This window comes from Blastocystis sp. subtype 4 (assembly GCF_000743755.1).
Source record: "Blastocystis sp. subtype 4 strain WR1 chromosome Unknown seqid_0121, whole genome shotgun sequence".
NCBI lineage: Eukaryota > Bigyra > Opalinata > Blastocystidae > Blastocystis > Blastocystis sp. subtype 4.
In genome coordinates this window covers 1-21,908 of record NW_014569426.1, presented here as the reverse complement: position 1 = coordinate 21,908, position 21,908 = coordinate 1, and the positions used below count along the sequence as shown (strand labels likewise).

The following is a 21,908-nucleotide window of genomic DNA, read 5'->3' as shown; positions in this document are numbered from 1 at the left end:
CGGCTCCAATAGATGGATACTCTCTCCTCTTTTGCCGCTCTTTTTGATTCTTACATTATTTGTTTTCAAACGGTCTCCCAACATGGAGTATTCTTTCAAACTTGATGATGCATTTGTTGAACAATACAAAGACAAAAAGCCTCCATTTGGGTTCAATGGACTTGGAGAAGCGATTTATCGTCGTACCTACTCTCGAATAATTAATGGTGTGCATGAGAAGTGGTATCAGACAGTGAGACGTGTAGTTGAAGGAACCTACTCAATTCAAATGAATCACATCAATATGAATCAGCTGGGATGGAATGATGAACAAGGACAGAAGTCTGCTCAAGAAATGTATAACCTTATCTTCAACATGAAGTTCCTTCCTCCTGGAAGAGGTCTGTACTGTATGGGAACGGATATCGTAGCGATAGGATGTGAGTTTGATCATAGGTTCACACCAAGAATCTGGCTGCTGCTCTCAACAACTGTGCCTTTGTCTCAACACAGGATATTGACAAGGACTTAATCAGGCCTTTTGAATTCTTGATGGATGCCTTAATGCTGGGTGTGGGCGTTGGTTTTGATTGTAAGGGTGCAGGAAAGGTGACGATTCTGGTATACAGTTAGCTTATGATGATAATAGATAGGGACCGAATAAGAATGAACCGCATGAAGAGTACATCATCGATGATAGTCGTGAAGGATGGGTCCATTCTGTTGGAGCTCTGATTCTCAGCTATTTTGGTGAAAATGGAAAGCAAAGTCCTGTTATTGATTTCGATTACTCTCACATTCGTAAACCTGGCTGTGAGCTAAAGACATATGGAGGAAAGAGTAGCGGTCCAGATCCGTTGATTGACCTGCATCATAATCTCTGTGAGTGCTTAGATAAACACGTTGGTGAGAAACTAAGTAGTACGGTAATAACAGATATGTTCAATCTGATTGGACGTTGCGTTGTTGGAATTGGTAATATTCGTGCTGCCGAGATTGCATTTGGAGAAGAAGGAGATGATGCCTTCTTGGACCTCAAGAATTATGATGTGAATCCTCATCGTGCTTCGTATGGCTGGACATCAAACAACAGTGTCCTTGCCCGTATCGGAATGGATTATTCAAAGATTGCTGAACATATTGCACAGAATGGAGAGCCTGGTCTGGCATGGTTAGAGAATATGCGTCATTATGGACGAATGTGTGATCCTCCAAATGATAAGGATATCAAGTAGAGATTGATTGAGGGTGTAATGCTTAGAGTGATGGGTGGAAATCCATGTTTGGAGCAATCCTTAGAATCCTATGAGTTGTGTTGCTTGGTGGAAACATTCCCTGCTCATCATGACTCTCTGGAGGAGTTCTTGCGTACACTGAAATTCGCATATTTGTATGGAAAGACTGTCACTTTGGGTCGAACTCATTGGGCTGAAACAAATCGTGTGATGCTTCGAAACCGTCGAATTGGCTGTTCTGTGAGTGGCATTGCACAGTTCCTCAGTAACCATAGCCTGGATGAGTTGCGTCAATGGCTGGATGCTGGATACAAGACAGTACAACGGTGGGATGACATCTACAGTGAATGGTTGTGTGTACCTCGATCCATCAAAACAACTTCTGTGAAACCTTCAGGTACTGTATCGTTGCTCGCAGGTGCAACCTCAGGTATGCATTTCCCTCTGTGTAAGTATTACGTTCGTCGAGTGCGATTCCCGAAAGATTCTGACATGTTGCCTGCATTGCGTCATGCTGGATATCCTATTGAACCTTGTATTGGTCAAGAAGATTCTCTGGTTGTTGTATCCTTCCCTGCCTATTCTGGAGATAATGTTACTATTCAGGATGATGTATCCATTTTTGAGCAGTTTAGTCTGGCTGCTTTCCTACAACGATACTGGGCAGATAATCAAGTGTCTTGCACTATTTCTTTCAATCCTGAAACCGAAACCTCAAAGATCAGCAAATGTCTCGATTTCTTCCAGTATCAACTCAAAGGTTGTTCGCTATTGCCTCGTATAAAGCTAGGTGTGTATCCTCAAGCACCTTACGAAGCTATTGATAAAGAAACCTATGAGGCAATGACAAAGGATTTGAAACCGATTAACTGGGATTCTGAGGATATGGCAGGACTTGAACAGCCAACTGTACTCTCTTGTGAATGTACTAAAGATGATGTTGATATTGCAGCGCCAGCGGAATCAAGTTATTGTGAGATGGATCGTACTATATTGGATATGGGTGGTGAATATAAAGCAGATTCGAGTCTTTGTTGCATAAAACATGTGATTCAAATTCCCATTCCATATTCATTACACTAACAGCTTCGTCAGCCTTCTCTATCATTGAAGATGCAATCACAAATCTACCATCGTAATCAGCAAAGTCATCTTGAAGGTCCACATCTTCGAATACAGCTCCACTCTGAGCAGTAATCGTGAAACCATCCTATGCTATCAAACGAACACCAAAAACATACAGCAGGTTGGTATTCACATGGTTTTCCTCCACGAACTTCAAAAGAAACAATCTTAGATGACTTTTCAGAATCGGTGTATGGAGTCAATGATTTGGGTGCTACATCAATTTGGATCTTTCTTTTGCATCTATTCAATGAAATGATAAGAATTTGGATACGATTTGCATGTATATAAGCAATTACATACACCCCGTGTCCCAGGGACATCTACTTGTTCTTTTGAAGATATTTCAATGAACGAAGGCGACACTTCCTGACAGTTGGAACACTCGATCTTCACTCTCCATAAAGTGTCATCAGTAGCTGATATGGATTCAACATTCTCTAATTCTGCTTTCAGTTTTAGATCATACACAGGCATGGCTTCAAAAATGAAAGGATTCTGGAGATTAATGGGAGATTTACGATCTGGTTTTTATGGATTTCTGTCATTTCCAACCATCTCAAAAAGTGACACAGCATGCAGCTCTTTTTCAAGACTGTTACTGTAAGTGTGTTTGAAACATCTCTGTGAATTTTGAACCCTCTCTAACCTGATCTAGGGAAACACTGTCTCTCTTGAGGTCCAGCCCACAGAAACTGTGGAGGAAGTCAAGAAGATGATCCAGGATAAGGAGAATATTGACTATTACAACCAGCGTATGGTCTTCGCTGGAAAGGAGATGGACGACTCTGAGATGATTGGAGCTTACGGAGTGAGCTCTGATGCTACCATTGAAGTGTTGTTCAAGATGGCTGGAGGAGTCATTGAGCCTACTCTTGCTGCCCTGGCCAAGAAGTACAACTGCGAGAAGATGATTTGCCGTAAGTGTTACGCTCGTCTTCCCCCTCGTGCTCACAACTGCCGTAAGAAGAAGTGCGGACACAGCAGCCAACTTCGTCCCAAGAAGAAGCTGAAGTAAGTTTTAACTTATTCGAGTGTGTCATGGGAATTTGTTTGTTATAGTACAATGATCAAAAAGTTTTGGACAAACACCTGACACTCCTTGAATTCTTTAATCCCAAGTCGTTTAGATCTGTCTGGCAATGAGATCCAACTCCTTCTGTCCAGCCTTGGTCAGCTTACGGCCTCTACATGTCAACTGGGACCACTAGAACTACCCATTCTTAGCCTCTTCAACCAGACCCATCTTCTCCAGATTGTGAATAGCACTGCGGATGATGGTTCCATTAGCCTATCTCTCAAACAAAATAGACATCCATACATGATCATGGTAAGCATGACGCACACCATTACGATGCTTTCCACCAAAGTGCTCTCTCAGAGAATTAATTCCCACACCAGGTCTCATGTACAGGTGACGAGCAATAGCGGCTATATATGACCATCTCAATAAACCATCTACCACAACGAATGTAGTACCAGTCCTCATCGAGAGGAATGTAGTCACTAAACACACGAGTTCTCATGATATCATGCATCTTAGGAAGTTCAATCTTTCCGGAACGCTTCAAGAAGTCAGCGTAAGCCTGAATCAGCTTCATGGCCTCCACATCCTTAGCAGTGGTAATGACGCTCTTATCGATTCTCTCCATCTATAACAAAAATTAGAAACAAAGAATGCCACGAAACCATTGTCTTCACCCGGTTCTACCATTCCATCAATTTCTCCTTATCACCATCCGTATCATCCAATTCACTTACAGTTGAACGTAAAAAGAACAAGGGTGCAATAAATCTCTGAGAAATAATAGTAAATGGTTTCAACAAGTATCTCTCTATTTTATTTCTGCATATTTCTGGAGCCAGAATGAAACCGTTCCAAAACCAAAGAAACATCAATGGAGAAGGAAAAGGTTGTCAACGAGGAGGTGCACCGCATTCGTATTACTTTGGTTTCCACCAATGTGAAGGCTATCGAGAGAGGTAGTAGTTGTGGTTGATGTTGATAGTCTAGTCTGTTCTGAGATCAAGCGTCTTGCTCTGAGCAAGAACGTCCAGGTTTCTGGACCTGTGCGTATGCCTACTAAGTTCCTCCGTATCACCACTCGTAAGTCCCCTTGCGGAGAGGGAACCAACACCTGGGAGCATTTGGAGATGAGAATTCATAAGAGAGTGATTGATCTTGTTGCGTAGGAAGAGATGGGATAGTGTAATGTTTTAGTTCTGTGGAGGTTGTGAAGAGCATTACCACTATTCAGATTGATGCTTCTGTGCAGGTGGAGGTTGCTATGCACTAAGTTGCTTATTAATCCTCTTCATTGAGTTACAATGTTTCTTAATACCAAAATTATTGGTTGAAACAAGGAAATGAAAACAACATCATTTCGTTTTACTTAGTCTCTTCCTTATTCTTCAGAGCGGGAAGCTTAGCAACAGTCAAGAACAGTGAGAGAGCAAAGACTCCAAAGATGATCCAGAGAGAGCTGCTCTGAATGTTCTTCCAAGTGAGCTTATCAGGATAGTAATCGAAGAACTAAAGATAATCAACCAATTCTTGGCCTACAATATGTCTCAGACCACAAGTATAATGATAAGCAAGAGCATACGACATAAAGAACTTTCCTCCATATAGAATAATAGGATGATACTTAATCGTTTCCATGAGGGCAGGAATATTGCAACCGCAAAGTGCAGCAATTCCAACAGCCGAGAAACCTAGAAATGAGAAATAAGAAATTCCAAAGAGTACCTAGCCACAGACCAAAACCAGTAAGACGATGACAACCAGAAGAAGCAGTGGCCCAACGAATCTTATAAATGGACAGATGAGGAGATACCATTCTACCCTTTGCATACTGCTCTTCGATATAACTAATCAGGAAACAACATGGATAAGAAAGTACGAAAGGTTACGCTGAAAGACAACAGGAGAAGCCTTTAATGCCATAGTCTGAGTGGATTTCAGAAGAGGCTGGAAACGACGAGCAAGAAGGGCAGGCTGCATGATTTCAAGTACAATATCTGTATCGTTTGCTTGAAAACCACGATGGAATTGAGAGTATAGAATAGAAGAATTATAGAGGAAGAAATAATGGTTATTGTTGAATTCATCAATCTAGATTCTGCTGTGAGTAGGGATATGAATCGCGGTTGTAGTAGTAATTTGACGGATAAAGGAAACTGAGAGTTTGATTACTGTTCTGCAAAATCTATCAATGTGTGTTGAATAGATGTCAGTGATATGAGTTGGTTTGTTATCTGTATTCTGTGTCTCTCTGCTGTTGATGGTATGTTGGTATTATCGTGTTATCAATAGGTGGTTTCTTTGTATTTTCTCATATGAATGGCTATATTGGAGTTTCCGCTAGTATTTTGTTTTATTATCATAGATAACAGATATGTCAAGGATATCAATCATTGTTACTAATGAGTATATAGCTTAACAACATTTGGTATTATTCCTTCGGGCATTGATTATCAGAGAAGGACTACTATCCTATCAATATGATCATATGTTGTAACAAACAAGGAATGCAGTTGGTTTCTTAGAGAAGAATTGAAGAATTGAAGGTGAATTTGATTTCTGTTTGGTTTGAGAACGTTTCTTCGCTAGTTCTTGACTTAACGAGAGTCGAGGACGCTTCTTCATTTGTTCTTGACTTGACTGGAGTTGTGATAATTCTTCAGATCGTGTTGATTGATCTGAAACTACCTTCACTCGTGCTGTAGTCCTTCTTTCTTGATCTGACGCTTCTTTCTTCACTTCCACACAGTCCACTTCCTTTTTCATTTTCAAACATTCCTTTCCCTCCTGCCTCACTCTTATACAATCCATTCCTTCCCACTGATTCACCTCCTTCCAATACTTCTCTCTCCCAATCAGTTCTGTTTCATCAGTTCTATGACTCCCAGTCAACTACATTCTCACACTTTGTCCACTTCTTACCCAACATACTTCAACGTTAATCCCATTATCTTCAAAGAATCCTATCCAATCTAACTGATCATCACGTATCTGATCTTTCTCTCCTTTCACTTCAACCATTAATACTTTTGGCATTCCAATATTACTCGATGATTCTCGTAATAACAACAAATCAGGCAAACCACGACTTAGAACCTCCCAATGCATTACTATTCTTCAATTCCCTCATTCACACTCACATAACCGATAACAAATCTGAATACATCGATAACTACCCAAACCTCTCGCAACTCGTATCAGCCAATTTTCATTCAATTGAGACCAATCCAAATGACATGAGATATTCCGATGTGCACGAATTGAATTCAAAAGGAAAATTTCCATATCATCATCTGACATGTTTAGTAATCGATCTCTATAATAATCAAGATATTCTCGTCTTGCTTGATAAAATGCATGAGAACCAAAATCAACAGGGCGATCTTGATATGGATTCTGGAATGCATAAGGAAGAGGGATGTAAATCACATCCCAGAAGAACAACCATGTTAGCATACCTATAGATCACTTTCATTCTTTATACGCACGAAACGATCTTCCTTCATCTTCAATTCCTTCATAATCAAATGATTGTTGATAATGCTGGAGTGCTAGCATTTCCACGGTTATTCGTTCATCCTAACAATTACATCATTCCATTGTTCATCACATTATCATTGTAGTATACATTTTTGTAACCAACACGTCCTTGTATTGGATGCTGATTCAAATAACGAACAGTATAACATGGAAGCTTTATGGGAAAAAGATTCGCTCGTAATGAAGATCGGAGACACTTATTCAGTTTACGCTGTAGTTTCATTCGATAATCACCATATGCTAGTTATCAAATAATTCATTCTCTAATCACGTTCTACTGTTTGAAGAGCTGTCTGTAATAAGTCAATCATTCCATGATCACCAAACAATTGCTGATATGAATAGCAAAATACAGTCCACACATAACCGCGGGAATCGAGATATGAAGTGGTGAGAAGAGTAATTGCCAGTTGATACGAATCATTGCAGCTCTTTCGTTCTTCCAAATAATGGAGGAATCGAACGAGAATGCGAACGACTCTTTGCTTGTTACTTGTATACAAACGAATAGTTCGAATTGATTCAGAATCCATCTCAATCACAGATATGATCTGACAAAGTTGAATATACATCGCTCGATCAAATGGATCTGTCGGCACATTGACCAAAAATGATGGTTCTTTTGGTATCTCCCCAGTCTCACTCTCTTGTTTTTCAAATAGTTTCAAGAGTTGTGTGAGAATTCTATCTATGGATTTGACCTCATTTGACTGCTCTGGTGCCAATTCGGATAATACACACATTTGTTGATAATAGTCCAGAGAAGGAATAGTTGACCGAACAGAATCAGGTTCGTGGCTCCACAGTATCTGAAGGAAGTTGCAACAACAAGATGTGATTTGATGAAGTCCTGCTGGTGTAAGAGTATTGAGATAGGAGTGCTCTAGCAGGAGAGAAAGATAACGAATCAACTCAAAGACATGAAACGAATGACGTGAGGGAAAAAATGGATACGACGGATATAACGAATAAATGGGGAATTCTACTTTCCCGAGAGTTGCTAAAGTAATCGCAGAATCTCTTTGTATCATCTTGTGTAAATACTAGTACGATGAACATGGCGAGAAGAGGAGTTGAATCCGTTTCAACAGAAGTTGTACATCTGTGTTTAATTGTAAGGGTTCTTCAAGCATCATGCTGATGACATTCAAGATTCGCCTCTCCAGAGAATTCGCTGATAATGTGAAGGAAGATCGTTTTACAAATTGAAAAAAATCCAGAATCGACTTCTTGGAAGAGTAATCTCTGTTGATTAAACTTGCCTGTTAGTCTCACTTTCCTGTAACAATAGAATCCATACCAAGAGCCTGAATTATGATTCGAAGGTCATTAACAGAGATTTCAGACAACAAACGAAATGCATCTGACTCTTGGCAAGAAATCAAATATCCTGCCTGCCAAAGATTTGCAACTGTCTGACAATATAATTCATCCATATTCATACCTCCTCTAAATCGGTAAGCTTCATATGACATGAAGACGGGAAAAAGTACCTCCGCTTCCGTTTTGATCTAAAGGTTACAAATACTATTTGTATTTACAGAGCAAAAAGCATCTTTCGTGAGTCCGGTTCCAATTGGAGGATAGAGTCCACTAATGCTATTTCACTCTCCAATAATACATGAGGATAGAATTGTTTCACAAAACAGCACATCTCCACCAAAATTCCATCCTGAAGCGAAAAAGACTCTTCTTCAGGCTCTTCTATCCTTTCCATACCAAATCAAAAAAATTAGGACTTACTGATAATCACAATTTGTTTCTGTTCTTTTGGAATATGTGGAATCTTGAGCAGAGTGAACTGTTGACATCACCGATAAAATGTCGGCTTCAAACAACGTATCCAACAATCAACACTGGTTCTGTTTCATGTTTCATTTGATATATAGTTGTAGATATTGTTGCTATAAACAAATCAGATATGGTCAAACAGACTCGTTTGTCACCATTGGTGAAGTATTGTTGTTTTGGATAATCTTGAAGGAAGTTGATTCTATAAATTCTTCTATCTTTTCGCTTTGTAAGAATGATGCGAAGACACTGATTTCTCTCATTCGTGACGAAACAACCAGTCCTTCAATCATATTGAACGATCCAGTGTTAGTTCTTTCTATCTAATTCACTCTAGACTGGATTCGGTTCTTGGCGATTCGGTGCTCAAACATGACGTAACAGTGGTATCTGGATATCCAGGAATCGGAAAGACCCAATTCACAATGTCCATTGTTTGTCAGTGCCTATCACAAAAGAAACCCTGCTTGTATATCAACAGCGGATGCAATCTTGTCATCGATCGAATCATTGAAATTCTTACTTCTCTCGGAGCTGATATTGATTCTTCGTTGTCTCTGTTGTACATCGAGAATAGTTTTGATGCATACGAATTATATGATATTCTGGAGAAGTTCCAATCCGTATCTACTATAAAGAACATTGAATTATAGAAGTTCGAAAGCGAATGCTGGGGTTGTGTGGTGATTGACAGTATGACTCCCTTCTTCCAACCATTGATGATTCAAGATTATCTTCATGGACGGGTAATGATGTCTCATATTCTCCAGCAGCTTCGCTGGATTGCACGTACATTTCGGATCCCTGTGATTGTATAAGAATGGGTTGAATGAACAATTCAGATGACAATGCAAGTTCGAAGAGATTCAACCGCAACGCTTCATCCAAGCAATAAGTGCGATTGCTATGAATCTGTCATTCCTAGTTTTTTCGTCGATTCTATAATCTATATGATCAAACTAGAAAATGAACGGGTGCTACAATTAGTGAAAAGCAGTTCAAAAGTACTATTTTGGAGAGAATCTTGTTTTAGTCTACTCCGCTCTGTGTCCCATTTGTTATAAAGAAGAATGGTTTTCAAAGTATTACTAATTGACCTGTTTGATCGCAACAAAGAATAATTAGAACGTATCACCATCATATCCAATCATGTATCCCTCAGCATCTACAAAATGAAGATAGTAGTGGTCCGAAGTGATCTTCAAGTGCTTCTTAAGAAGCTCAGCCAATTTGGAAGAAATCTTGCTGTTAACCTCCGTTCCCAATCCTCCAAGGCTCATGAGGTACGCTTGTGCACAAGGAACATCATTTCCTCCCCAGAGCATTGTCTGTCCAGGAACGATACACACTGTCACATAACTACTTGTTTAATCTACAATATTCATACCTTTCAGGCTTTCGAAGCTCCTTAGCCAACATTGAGGAAACAGCCTTTAAAAAGGCAACTTGTGTTTCCCTATCGACATCAACATTTGTAAATACACGGAAACAAGGCATTGCTCTTACTAATATAAAGGATGTATGGAGTTGGAAGTCCTATTCTTAAGTGTGTGTTGACAAAAAATATGTCGATTATAAGGTTTTAAGGTGACTACTATTTACTCATCTACATGCCAATCGTCATTTTAGATTCCTAAACTCTATTCTTGGGACTAGTCGCAGTATGGTGTGCTCTAATTACGAGAATGGAGATTTCTACGAGATGCGGTTATATAGTTTTACATTTCCTTGATAATTCATACCACTGATCATGTTGACAAGGTTCTCCAGTTTCTTTTTGTGGTTATCATCTTAACCCTTTGCTTCTGATTTAAACTGGAAATCTGTGAAGCAAACCAACATGCAAGGTAGGAGGTTATTCTATGGTGCTTTTGTAGACTGGAATGATAACGGAGTTTCGGACAATCCAATACCACACCCCACGGAAAGTACTGGTCAAGATCCTGGATATGACGCTAGAGGGTTGGCTGAATCGTTTCTCTCTCATCCACAGATACGGTCATGAGGAAGCTCCTCCTTCGTCTTTTATGGCTGAGCATCCTTCTGGGTTGAGAAGTGAAGAATACTGGAGTCAGTTTTCATTTGTACCAATGCAACAAACTGGGTACAATGATAATGTATACTTGCTTTGATATTCTTTAGTGCTAGTATTATCCATATGTTTACCCTCATTTCTTTATGACTGATTATCCTTCTGAGCTTTTTGATCCTTTTGATTATCCTTTTGATAGTTCTTATGATTGTCCTCCTCCGATTTTTGTTACGCCTAATCCTCCTTCCAGTTATGTTCCTCCTAATGCTCCTTCTAATTATGTACCTCCCAATAATGCTCCTAGTAATGCTCCTCCCAACTATGCTCCCAGTTATCCTCTTAGTCATCGTTGGTTCTATAGAGTGAATCCATCTTCAGAGTTAGAAGTTGAACCATCCTTTGCTAATCGAAACATGTCAATTTCCAATACTCAGGTAACAGAGTCAGTTGTCAACACTCAGCCAATGATAGGACAAGTTTCCAACACCCAGATAATGATGGAGCCAGTTTCGAACACTCAGCCAATGATGAGACGAGTTTTCAGCACTCAGCCAATGATGGAGCCAGTTTTCAACACTCAGCCAATGATGGAGCCTGCTTCCAACATTCAGCCAATGATGAGACGAATTCCCAACACCCAGGCAATGATGGAATCAGTTTTCAATACTCAGCCAACAATGGAACAAGCTTCCAACACTCAGCCAACGATGGAACCAGTTTTTAACACCCAGCCAATGATGGAGCCAGTTTTCAATACTCAGGCAACGATGGGACAAGTTTTTAACACCCAGCCAATGATGAGACAAGTTTTCAACACTCAGCCAATGATGGAGCCACCTTCCAACAATCAGGCAACGACGGAGTCAGATACACGAGCTCATCCTCACTTCGATCAGTATTCTTCTCCTCGCTCCTCCCATCACACCACTCGCACATCGAATCATCGATCATTCAGACAAAGTAATGATGGGAACCATACCGTCACTCATAATACGCCTATGCGTAATAATGGGTCTACTGGTAGCCAATCTGAGTCTACCGCAGCAGATTATTCCTTAATTCGTGGATCTATATTGAGAATGGCATTCACTTACAGTGGATGTCGTGCTCTGCAAAATATTCTGAAGGATGCTTCTCCGAGTGTGGTTGAAGACATGTACTCAAAGCTGAAGAGTCATTTGAATGAGCTGATGGTTGATCGCTGTGGAAATTATTTATTCCAAGCCCTTGTCAAGTCATTAGATGTATCTTTGATAACTGATCTTGTGAGTAATGAGAGGTTCTTGATAATCCATAGTTGAAGCGTGTACATGGTTCACTTGCACTAGCTGGTTTTAGGACGCACGGAACACGTAGTGTTCAAAACCTTATCCCTGTAAGTTTCATTAATTCTTTTTTCACATAGTACTGTTCCATTCCGACTCATTGGACAAGTGTTGTCTCTGCTCTTCAAGGTCGAGTCGCTAGTCTTGCTTCCCATGTTACAGGGAACCATGTTATTCATCGTTGCTTGTACTACTTCCCCGAATTCTATTGTGCAGGGATTTATGAAGAAATTATTGAGAGTGCAATTGAGGTAGGATGCATAATTGGTTAATTCCAAGATTGCAACACATCGTCATGGTTGTTCTGTTATTCAGTACTGTTTCTCTCATGCACCCCCTCACTATCATTTGCGTCTTGTCGAGAAGATTATGGACAATGCTCTCACTCTTATGCAGAATCCTTTCGGTAATTATGTTATCCAGTATGTAATGGAACATGGAAGCCGACATGACGCCAACTCTCTTGCTGAATGTACGTTTGGTAATATACCATTATTAATGTGCCAAAAGTTTAGTAGTAATGTAATTGAGAAATTGTTCGCTTATGCTGATGAAGATATGTGTACGAGGATGGTCAATGAAGTTATCCATTCTTCTGTATTCTCTACGCTGTTGCATAATAGTGTAAGAGGATATTTGGAACATTAATCTGTAGTATTCCAACTATGTGATTCAGACTATGTTGAGAATCTGTAGTCCTGAGAACAAACGACGATTATTAAATACCGTTATGTTGTATTACGTCAACTTGAAGAAAAGTACTGGGGGCCAACATATTCTTACACTTGTTGACGAAATGACTTTGTCTATGTAATGTTGTGAGTTCTTTCTGTTTGTTTTGAATATCAGTATTATGGGAAATCAAAGGTCCCAAAATGAACCACTTCTGGGACCACAATTGCGGTTGCAGAATCCCAACACCCCTTTTCTCCAAACACATTCAGAATTCGTTTGTTCTTTCATATTGATTCATTATGGTAAGTTGTAATACCTTGTTGATGGCATTGGAGGGAATTTGGATGGGGAATTGGTGGTTCTCTGGATTTCTAGCTGTACTTGTTCTTATTCTCTTTTTAGGTGTTCACTCGTTTTGTTGAGGTCGGACGTGTTGCCTATATCAACTACGGACCTGATTTTGGAAAGCTCTGCATTATCGTTGACATCATCGACGGCAAGAGAGTTTGTGGTTAGATACGTTTGGTAATGCTGTAGGTGCTTATTGATGGACCTTCCACTGGTGTAAAGAGACAGCAGATTTCTGTAGGTGTTTTACTGGTGAATTTCATTTCCATAGGTTGCTCGTCTCTACCTTACTGATTTCGTGACTCCTCTGGAGCGTGCTGCTAAGACTGAAGCTGTGGCTGCTGCTTTCAAGGATGGTAGGCGTTTGAATCTGAAAATTGATCATTTGTAGCCTCTATTGAGAATAAGTGGAACGAGACTGCTTGGGCTAAGAAGCTGGCGACTCGTGCTAAGAAGGCCTCCATGACTGATTTCTGCCGTTTCAAGGCCAGAGCTGTTAAGAAGAACTAATCTTTCTATGGATAAGGCAAACGAATTGAGAGATAGGACTGTTTGTTGGAATGCACCAGTTTGAACTTTCTGTATAATGTGCATTTTTAGAATGGAGGATGTTTCTTCTTATCATCCTTCAGGACGCGTATCTGAAATGGGAGATCAGAGAGTGTGCGGATGATGCGAATATGCCAGATACCATTCTTACTCCATTCTGTTCATGAAGATTCATTTTCAAGTTCGATTTGTTTCGGCATAATCATTCTGAGTGGAAAGTGAATGGAAGGGAAAGGGTCATTCCGTAACTCGTTTTGTCTTTCTAATGAGTTTTTTTAGGTCATATTCGTGTGAATCATGTGAATCATGGTTTTGGTACGAATACCGTAAGGAACACAAAGTACCGATGGTGGTCCTTCATTTTTGTGAATCTTTTTGAACAGTTGATGTAGGTGTTGTCGTCTTACTATGATTCAGACAACCTTTAAATGCATATTTTGTGTTAGAAGCTTGCTTAGAAGTGAGATTTGGAATTGGAAAGTCATTCGCTAGTTGTTTCCGATTATCTCCGCCTACAACCCGCTGACGACTTGGATTCCGATTATTTTCATTTTCACCCTCACAGGTATTCGTGAGGCCGTAGAAGATATTAATCGATATCGAATTGATTTGGTTGTGAATCGATTATGAATTAACGTCTTAGAAAGCAAACCGAAGAATAGTGCGTGTGTTGCGCGGAGATTTGTTAGTTGAAATTCAATCCCAAGACATTCGCGTTGGAGATATTGTATACATATCCTTATCATTCTGGAATGAAGTTTTCTTCATTCCACGTAGAAGAAAATGAAGAAATTCCATGCGATTTGGTCTTATTGTGTTCAAGTGACAGTAATGGTCACTCTTACATTCAAACATCCAATATTGATGGAGAAGCCAATCTGAAGCTTCGAAAAGTCCCTGAAGTGTTGCGAGAATCTTTGCAATCCGATTCACAGGAGCAGATTCAGAAAAATTTGAATACTGTAGAAATTGAGATTGATTGTGGAAATCCGGATGCACATATTTATCGATTTGATGGAAAGTAGGGTTTGATAGGAGAATTAATGATCAGGTTGACATTGAATGGAAAGCAAGAAATTGGACTTAGTTCATCTAATCTTCTTCTTCAGGTAACGCATCTGCAGAATACCAAATATATGTGAAATTCCAGGATCAGGTTGATTCCTAGTTATGGTGCTGTTGTGTATACTGGAAATCAGACGAAGTTTGGTCAGAACAAAAACAAGCCTATTTTGAAACTCTCTGTTTCTGATCGTATGACGAGTACTTTCACAGTTGTTGTTGTGATTCTTCAAGTTTGTATGTTCAGTGGTCATAATTCGCATAGATTCTTCTAATGGTCATTCTGTCACCATTCGGTTACGTGTTGAATCGAAAGGCAGAACGTTGGTATTTGGAGAGAAACTTGAGTAATTTTGGACTGATCATTCCATTACGGTTTTTGTTACTCAACGTGGCAATGGTGCCTTCAACTCTTAAAGTGACATTGGAACTGATCAAATTGATCTATACACTGTTTATTCATTCAGATGAACATTTGTTGGAGTGATGAGGAGTGATGAACAATAGTGTGGAACAGACTAGAAGTGTTACTATGAAGAGTGACATGACTGTGTCAAGTGGTACTCTGATGAATGGTACTAGTGATGCTGTAACAGATCCTGTTACTAGTGGTATTGATAATGAGGTTATGGTGGCTGTGAAAGACACTGATACTACTGTTCCTCCTCCTATTCATGGCATTCATTGTAACAGTACTTCTCTCTGTGAGACTCTGGGCAGTGTTCGATATATCCTTAATGACAAGACAGGAACGATTACTCGCAATGAGCTTGTCCTCAGAGAATTATGGTGTTATTCAACGCATATCTCAATTCAATCTCGGAATCCAGACACTTACCAGTATTCACCTTCCATAATTCATCCAGACTTTGACACTTCCAAAAATTCAAGCCAATTTGAACTGTTCCAACGATGCATTCTTCTTTGCAATTCGTGTTTCATTCTTAGTAACACCATCAAATCTGATAATCCTGATGAAACAGCACTTCTTATGGGTTGTATTCAACTCGGAAGTTGTGTTCTTCATCGAGATGATCACAAGGTGATTGTTCGCGTATGTGATAAGGAGGAGGAGGAATGGGAGGTCCTTCAATTGAACCCATTCACCAGTGAGAGAAAGCGAATGTCTATAGTTGTTAAGAATGTTAAAAATGGGTCGATATTTGTATTCCTAAAAGAAGGATTTATTATATTCATTCATGTGTAGGGTGCTGATGATTCTATCCTTCCTCTTTCTAACAGTTCTGATATGAGCTCCGTTAGACAAGCTCATGATGAATGTGCTGCTCAAGGGTACAATTCTTATCGTTCTATCATTCAGATATCGAACACTAGTAATGGCTTATCGCCAGCTCACCGATAATGAGTGGGAAGATTTGGCGGCAACAATGCATGCTGCAGAAATTCAACTCAAAGATCGTGATGATGCGGTCACAGCTGCGTAAGTGATTCTTGATCCAGTAACTAGTAGAATGTCTCAAATTGAACGGGAGGTGAGTTTACTGGGAGTAAGTGGAATCGAAGATCGACTGCAAGAGAATGTAAAGGAGACAATTCAGGTTGGGTTTTGTTATTCCATGAATAGTTAGTATTTCCATGAATGTGGAATCCATCAGTGGTTGGTTACTGGAGATCAGATGATTACTGCCATCAACGTGTCGCGTGCTTGTGGTCTCATTGATACGAAGGATGAACTGATTATGCTTCCAGAAGAGAATGCAACAGAGAGTGTGAAACAGTGTATCTCTCGAATTCAATTAGGGAATGCCGATTCGTTAGTAGTGGTGTTATCAGGATATCTGTTATCCCAATTGAAGGGAATGAAAGATGTATCATATAAAGAACTATTCGAATGTTTGTGTCTGTGCAAGAGTGTATTATGTTGTCGTGTGACTCCACGTCAGAAAGTATGACAATGAGTATGTATTCATTATCAGGCTGAAATTGTGGATGCTGTGAAGCATACTACACATCAGACTGTAATGGCTGTAGGTGATGGTGGCAATGATGTGTCGATGATTCAATGCAGTTCTGTTGGCATTGGATTGGTAGGTAAAGAAGGTATGCAAGCATCTCGTGCAGCAGATTTTACCATTACTCACTATCACTACCTGCATCGCTTACTTACTGTTCATGGAGTGAATAATTTTAGTCGTAGCTGGACAATAACATTCTATAGTCTATATAAAAGTGTTGTTCTTTGTGCATGTCAATGCATGTTTGTCTCCTCTGTATTGATTACTCTTTAGTTACAGTTTTTATTCACTCTTTAGTGGAGCTTCACAATTCAATTCATATTATCTTACTTACTATTCTATAGCAATCTTTGTAAGGATTCAGTATATCGTTGATTTTAGCTTCCAATTGCTTCTCTTGTAACTAAGCGAATCTATTCAGATGAACAATTATTGAATAATCCATCCATTTATCGCTATTACAATCACAGTGATAATAAGCATCATACAAATGCATATTCTATCTCATATTTTGTCTATTATATTCTATTAGCAACAGTTCAGGGATTCTTAATGGAATGGCTCTTTCTTAATTTCGTTGGTAGTGATGATCGCGATTTCATATCACACAGTGTGTTCTATTGTATTTATGGTCTTCAAGATGTCATGCTTCTATTGCTGATTCCGAATATCACTGTTCTTTATGTAGTACTCATTGCTGCATTACATCTTCTTCTGTTTGGTTTAGCTTGGCTACAGTCGAATACAGGAATAACAGGAGGAATGGTTCCTTATATGTCGTTGAAGTGAGTATTAATTAGAACAATGATGGATAGTTATGCAATGAGTCAAGGATTGTATTGGTTTGGTAAGGTCATCGTTATTTCCTTATGTGTTTTGTGTTTTGCAGTCTTTGCAGTCTTTGGAAATCGGTCTTAGTATCAATGATTAGGTAATTTTATGAATAGTAATAGAGGTATGAAGAATCATTGAATTTGTTTGTTGAGAATCCACAATCTTCTTAACAGAGTCAGAGTGCATATCATATGTGAATAGGGTTCAGATTCTATTATCAGGGAATGGGTATTTGATAATCATTTGTCATTCAGTCAATTCTTTATCAGTTGTCCATTTAGAACTTGATAACAGCTATGGAACTAGCAGTTCATCGCTCAACCTTTAATTACTTCTACAATATGTTATTCCCATATGACTATAATAATGATAAGAATAGTGGTAGAAACTGAAATAGCCACTATTATTGTTAATGATCAGTTAACAAATTGTGATAGATGGTCGAAGTGCTTATACTGAAATGGCATCAATTATTAATTTGAATGGATTTAAATACTCACCTGAAATTGTAGATGATTCAATCACTGATAGAATCGAACTAAATGGAGAAGAAGCAGTAATTCACTTGGGGAACATGCATCTATGTTGCAAAATGGAAGTGAATATGCAGAACAGAAGGAAGGGAAAGGATTGATAAGACAAGGAAATGGAGTTCGCTGGGTACTGGAATTTGTAAATGATATTCCGGAAGGTGATGTGATTGAAATGAATGAAGAAGGGAGAATGTGTTTAAGATTGAGGAAGAATTATATACTGAGGGAACGGTATGATGAGTTGAATGAGAGTGGACAGGTGATAGGGAGTGGTTTCGATAACGAAGCTATAGTTAGAGAGGTTTATGGTATGAGATTAGTGATGGAAAAGTGAATCGCGAATACTTGTTCAAGAATGGTGTGGTGGAACAAATTGTTCGCGAGATAAAAGGAAATGAGATGACTGAATATGATAATATAGGTAATCGAAGTTACAAAGGAGGGTATGTTCGTAATGGATATGCATTTGTTCGTAATGGAGAGGGAACAGAGTATGACAGGGATGGAGAATCCATTGTATATACAGGAATGTTTGGGAATGGACAACGACATGGAGAAGGGACTATATACGTAGATGGACATCCTGTGTATTTTGGGGAATGGAAGAATGGGTTGAGAGATGACGAGGGACTAGAAAATGGAGGTAATATGAGAGTGGTAAGAGAACGAATGTGGGTTGGCGGTAATCATGGTGTTCTATTATTTGAAGATGGTTATGGAAATGATTTGAGTGTATTTGATAGTGATAGTTTGCAAGGAATTCGAAGAGTTGAGATTGGAAATGATTGTTTGAAAAATGTGCTCGATTTGTGATTGATGGATTGAATGAACTGAAAACTCTGATCATTGGAGAGAGGAGCTTTGAACTCAATGAGACGAATAAGAATGGAAGCGAATGTGTGATAATGAATTGTGATCAATTGTGTAGTATTCTCATTAAAAAGGCATCGTTCTGGTGGTATGAACGCATTGAATTGAAGTGTCTTCCCTCTATCATATCCATTCAATTGGATGACTGTGCATTCTCTAATTGTCAATCAATTAGTATTGAGAGTATGAATGATTGAATGAATGAGAGTGAGATATGCCTCGACTTCAATCCATCATACTTGGAAAGGAGGCTCTTGAAGGTGATAATATTTCAATTCAGTCAAATGAGTTGATAATGAGGAGTATGAATGATAATGATGCTGATTGATCAGATCTCCCTTCTCTAACTCTATTAAGAGGAGAGAGTGTTTTCGTGTTTATAAGTCAAGTGATGCTGGAAAGTGATGAATGTCATTGAATTTGAATTAGATATTCCAACACTCCCTAATGAAGGAATTCAGTTGAGATATGCATTTTGGTGTACCGAAGACTTACTTAGTTCACGTATGATTGATTAATTGATAATGATTGAGATGCTTATTCTCTTGACCAATATATTCGACGTCGAACTCGTGGCTACTCTATCTACTGATGGCAACCATATCTTTGTTCACCATATTGGAGAGTCTTTGAGTTGTTAGTTCTTCTCCAGACATTCACAACCCGTATTACTTGGGAAATATCATTCTACAATAATAGTTTTAATTCCCGTGATTATGCATTCTCTTCGCCATTGAGGGACTGATCATTCTTAAATTGCATTTGATGAATGGGAAGGGATATTTGGACTGGACTATTTCTGTTGTTTTTCATTTTTGTTGCTCATCACTCTCCTTCCTTCAAAGAGAATCATAACTGGCTCATTATGAAATTTAACAATCCTGAAACCAAGAAGAATGCTTCATTTGTGTATCAATTTGCGCTTACTACATCTTCTCCAGAAACTGATTATATTCCCGTTTCTGTATTCAGCAATGATAGTATTAGATTGGTTTATGTATCTGAGGTCCCTTATTCGCCTCCACAAAATAAGTCCTTCTTGTATGCGGGAAACATTGTCGCGTGGTCATGGGAAATCACATTGGGAGAACGCTTATTGAAAATCGGAGATTTTCCAGTGACAATCAACATCGATGCATCCTTTCCAGAGGAACACTATTTTGTGATCCCAAATATCAAGGGATTATGTAACCGACTCCAGATCTTTGCTGGAATCTACATTCTCTCCTCCTACTACCACATTCGTATTCTCCTATCAAAGAGTATGTTATGGAAACGCTTGTGGAATCTGAAAGAATTATTTCCAGGCCAGTTCATTGAACTTCCTGATGCAGGTACTAATAAATGGAAAGGTGGAGAGTAGAGATTGCCCAATGTGTGTATCAAGGAACTATATTCTATTTACATGATCCACGAGTTCTGAAAGAGCCAATTGCATTATTCCACAATGCAATTCTTCAAGATTCAATTAGTGGGCTATTCCCGCGGAAATATTGTATTGTAACTGGATATCAAAACTTTGTGGGCTGGATGGTAGAGAACCCAAATATTCGTCATTTTATGAGTCAGCATGGTTTTTTGATTGAAAACGCGAATCTGAGCACAACTCAGCTCTCCATACTAACAATGGGAAGAGTTCTTAAATCAGTGTTGCTCCCTCAACAGGAAGTATTAAATGCGATGAACGTGATATTTCCAAATTACGATTCAACTCCGTTTATTGGAGTTCATCTGCGTTGTGGTGGTAAATTGAGTGATACTCCTGATCCTTCTGTGTATCTAACTAGTGAACAAATCTGTGATGCATTTCATTTGTTACAACGAACAGAAGGGTTACTATTCCTTTCTACAGATTCTCAGATTGTAAAGACGAATATCACTCAATACATTCCAGTGAATCGAATTCGAATGAATAATGAACGAGTAGCCATTGTAGATACTCAGTTATTAATACCCGAGAAGACATCTCGGCAATTATTACTGTCGGTAAGCGAACTTATGTTGCTTGGAAGGAGTCGTAAATGTTATGGTACGTCTGGAAGTACCTTTACACTTGTTGGTTGTGCCTTAGCTCAACAAATCCCTTCTTTTGTAGGTAAGGGATTCATTTCATTAGTTTGACTTGTTTGTTTGATAGACACTGAAGTATTAATTAACAGCAATAGGCATTTACGTGACCTTAAAAAATACTAAACAATCTGATTCTAGATGTCATCCTTATCATACTACAAGAGTACAAATCTACAGGTTCTAACACAAGATATACCAATACTTCAAGATATCAGACAGTGGAGTGCTATACTCTTAAGGTACGGATGGAGCGTTCTGGGTTGTCTGATACTAAAGAAGATGGTTAGTGAATAGCAATGAGTTATTGTAGTTATAATGCTTTAATGATCTGCATTATTGAGAGCGCATTAAGAATCCACAATTCCTTCCTCACTGATATTTTCGTTGTGTCATTACTTACAGAGATCCTTAGAAAAGAATGATATGATGGGAACGAATATTACAAAGAAGCACAATCTAATATTCAGAATCAGATTGCATTAGCGAATGAAAGTCTTGACTTATCTGATTCATTACCCGATATGAATCAGATAAGTCAAGACTTTCATTGTTTTGTTATGAAAAATGTATGATACTCAAGTAGCAATCAACAACAAAGAATCATTCTCATGGAGTAATGCTAAATGGAAGAGAATAAAGGCGAAACAATGCTTTCACGAGATAGCTATGAAAGAAGCGAAGAAAAGTATGTTGAAAATGAATGTTGAGAATGGTGACATGAGAGGAGTATTGAAGAGAGGAGATGAAGTGATAGAAGTGAAGTGGAATAGAAAAGAGAATGAAGTGGAATTGATGATAGTGAATGTATTGAATCATTCGATGAGAATATTGAAAGGATTGGAAGGAGAAGAATTGAATGAAATGGATTTGAGTGAATTGGTTGAGAATGAGATTGTTGATTTGAATGATGATGGAATGAGATGGGAAGGAGAAGTATTGA

General features: G+C 38.9%; 13 protein-coding genes across 13 annotated transcripts; 8 read left to right on the top strand and 5 right to left on the bottom strand.

Moving 5' to 3' along the window:
- Positions 1-82: 82 nt before the first annotated feature.
- Positions 83-2,297, top strand: JH06_4190 (ribonucleoside-triphosphate adenosylcobalamin-dependent; the record flags this gene model as incomplete). The annotated part of the gene is made up of 4 exons (XM_014671983.1): positions 83-406; positions 436-600; positions 633-1,210; positions 1,241-2,297. 4 exons carry the CDS (start codon positions 83-85, stop codon positions 2,295-2,297), a joined length of 2,124 nt encoding a protein of 707 aa, XP_014527469.1.
- JH06_4189 (hypothetical protein) lies at positions 2,203-2,816 on the bottom strand (the record flags this gene model as incomplete). The annotated part of the gene is made up of 4 exons (XM_014671982.1): positions 2,203-2,315; positions 2,346-2,424; positions 2,492-2,582; positions 2,614-2,816. The coding sequence occupies 4 exons, from the start codon at positions 2,814-2,816 to the stop codon at positions 2,203-2,205; spliced, it is 486 nt and encodes a 161-aa protein (XP_014527468.1).
- Positions 2,817-3,054: 238 nt separating this feature from the next.
- On the top strand, positions 3,055-3,357 carry JH06_3253 (ribosomal protein L40; the record flags this gene model as incomplete). The annotated part of the gene is made up of 1 exon (XM_014671981.1): positions 3,055-3,357. The coding sequence occupies one exon, from the start codon at positions 3,055-3,057 to the stop codon at positions 3,355-3,357; it is 303 nt and encodes a 100-aa protein (XP_014527467.1).
- Positions 3,358-3,465: 108 nt separating this feature from the next.
- JH06_3252 (ribosomal protein S19) lies at positions 3,466-4,053 on the bottom strand (the record flags this gene model as incomplete). Its single annotated transcript, XM_014671980.1, has 5 exons — positions 3,466-3,526; positions 3,557-3,630; positions 3,661-3,770; positions 3,802-3,991; positions 4,012-4,053. The coding sequence occupies 5 exons, from the start codon at positions 4,051-4,053 to the stop codon at positions 3,466-3,468; spliced, it is 477 nt and encodes a 158-aa protein (XP_014527466.1).
- A 184-nt stretch (positions 4,054-4,237) lies between these two features.
- JH06_3251 (40S ribosomal protein S20) lies at positions 4,238-4,636 on the top strand (the record flags this gene model as incomplete). Its single annotated transcript, XM_014671979.1, has 3 exons — positions 4,238-4,322; positions 4,354-4,528; positions 4,561-4,636. 3 exons carry the CDS (start codon positions 4,238-4,240, stop codon positions 4,634-4,636), a joined length of 336 nt encoding a protein of 111 aa, XP_014527465.1.
- A 92-nt stretch (positions 4,637-4,728) lies between these two features.
- Positions 4,729-5,343, bottom strand: JH06_3250 (succinate cytochrome B subunit; the record flags this gene model as incomplete). Its single annotated transcript, XM_014671978.1, has 4 exons — positions 4,729-4,872; positions 4,903-5,054; positions 5,089-5,210; positions 5,243-5,343. The coding sequence occupies 4 exons, from the start codon at positions 5,341-5,343 to the stop codon at positions 4,729-4,731; spliced, it is 519 nt and encodes a 172-aa protein (XP_014527464.1).
- A 912-nt stretch (positions 5,344-6,255) lies between these two features.
- JH06_3249 (myotubularin related protein) lies at positions 6,256-6,884 on the bottom strand (the record flags this gene model as incomplete). The annotated part of the gene is made up of 3 exons (XM_014671977.1): positions 6,256-6,473; positions 6,540-6,821; positions 6,848-6,884. The coding sequence occupies 3 exons, from the start codon at positions 6,882-6,884 to the stop codon at positions 6,256-6,258; spliced, it is 537 nt and encodes a 178-aa protein (XP_014527463.1).
- A 2,931-nt stretch (positions 6,885-9,815) lies between these two features.
- Positions 9,816-10,191, bottom strand: JH06_3248 (macrophage migration inhibitory factor-like protein; the record flags this gene model as incomplete). Its single annotated transcript, XM_014671976.1, has 2 exons — positions 9,816-10,053; positions 10,082-10,191. 2 exons carry the CDS (start codon positions 10,189-10,191, stop codon positions 9,816-9,818), a joined length of 348 nt encoding a protein of 115 aa, XP_014527462.1.
- Positions 10,192-10,534: 343 nt separating this feature from the next.
- JH06_3247 (RNA-binding protein) lies at positions 10,535-12,323 on the top strand (the record flags this gene model as incomplete). Its single annotated transcript, XM_014671975.1, has 5 exons — positions 10,535-10,656; positions 10,688-10,811; positions 10,843-11,991; positions 12,024-12,101; positions 12,132-12,323. The coding sequence occupies 5 exons, from the start codon at positions 10,535-10,537 to the stop codon at positions 12,321-12,323; spliced, it is 1,665 nt and encodes a 554-aa protein (XP_014527461.1).
- Positions 12,324-13,049: 726 nt separating this feature from the next.
- On the top strand, positions 13,050-13,584 carry JH06_3246 (60S ribosomal protein L14-like protein; the record flags this gene model as incomplete). The annotated part of the gene is made up of 5 exons (XM_014671974.1): positions 13,050-13,103; positions 13,129-13,230; positions 13,264-13,311; positions 13,346-13,430; positions 13,466-13,584. The coding sequence occupies 5 exons, from the start codon at positions 13,050-13,052 to the stop codon at positions 13,582-13,584; spliced, it is 408 nt and encodes a 135-aa protein (XP_014527460.1).
- Positions 13,585-13,845: 261 nt separating this feature from the next.
- Positions 13,846-14,115, top strand: JH06_3245 (p-type ATPase; the record flags this gene model as incomplete). Its single annotated transcript, XM_014671973.1, is given in 3 exon segments — positions 13,846-13,879; positions 13,903-14,005; positions 14,016-14,115. The coding sequence occupies 3 exon segments, from the start codon at positions 13,846-13,848 to the stop codon at positions 14,113-14,115; spliced, it is 237 nt and encodes a 78-aa protein (XP_014527459.1).
- A 260-nt stretch (positions 14,116-14,375) lies between these two features.
- JH06_3244 (p-type ATPase) lies at positions 14,376-16,934 on the top strand (the record flags this gene model as incomplete). The annotated part of the gene is given in 11 exon segments (XM_014671972.1): positions 14,376-14,644; positions 14,675-14,761; positions 14,792-14,918; positions 14,951-15,162; positions 15,193-15,618; positions 15,634-15,817; positions 15,893-15,992; positions 16,021-16,126; positions 16,157-16,244; positions 16,275-16,592; positions 16,623-16,934. 11 exon segments carry the CDS (start codon positions 14,376-14,378, stop codon positions 16,932-16,934), a joined length of 2,229 nt encoding a protein of 742 aa, XP_014527458.1.
- Positions 16,935-18,200: 1,266 nt separating this feature from the next.
- Positions 18,201-18,841, top strand: JH06_3243 (hypothetical protein; the record flags this gene model as incomplete). Its single annotated transcript, XM_014671971.1, has 3 exons — positions 18,201-18,220; positions 18,254-18,297; positions 18,330-18,841. The coding sequence occupies 3 exons, from the start codon at positions 18,201-18,203 to the stop codon at positions 18,839-18,841; spliced, it is 576 nt and encodes a 191-aa protein (XP_014527457.1).
- Positions 18,842-21,908: the final 3,067 nt, after the last annotated feature.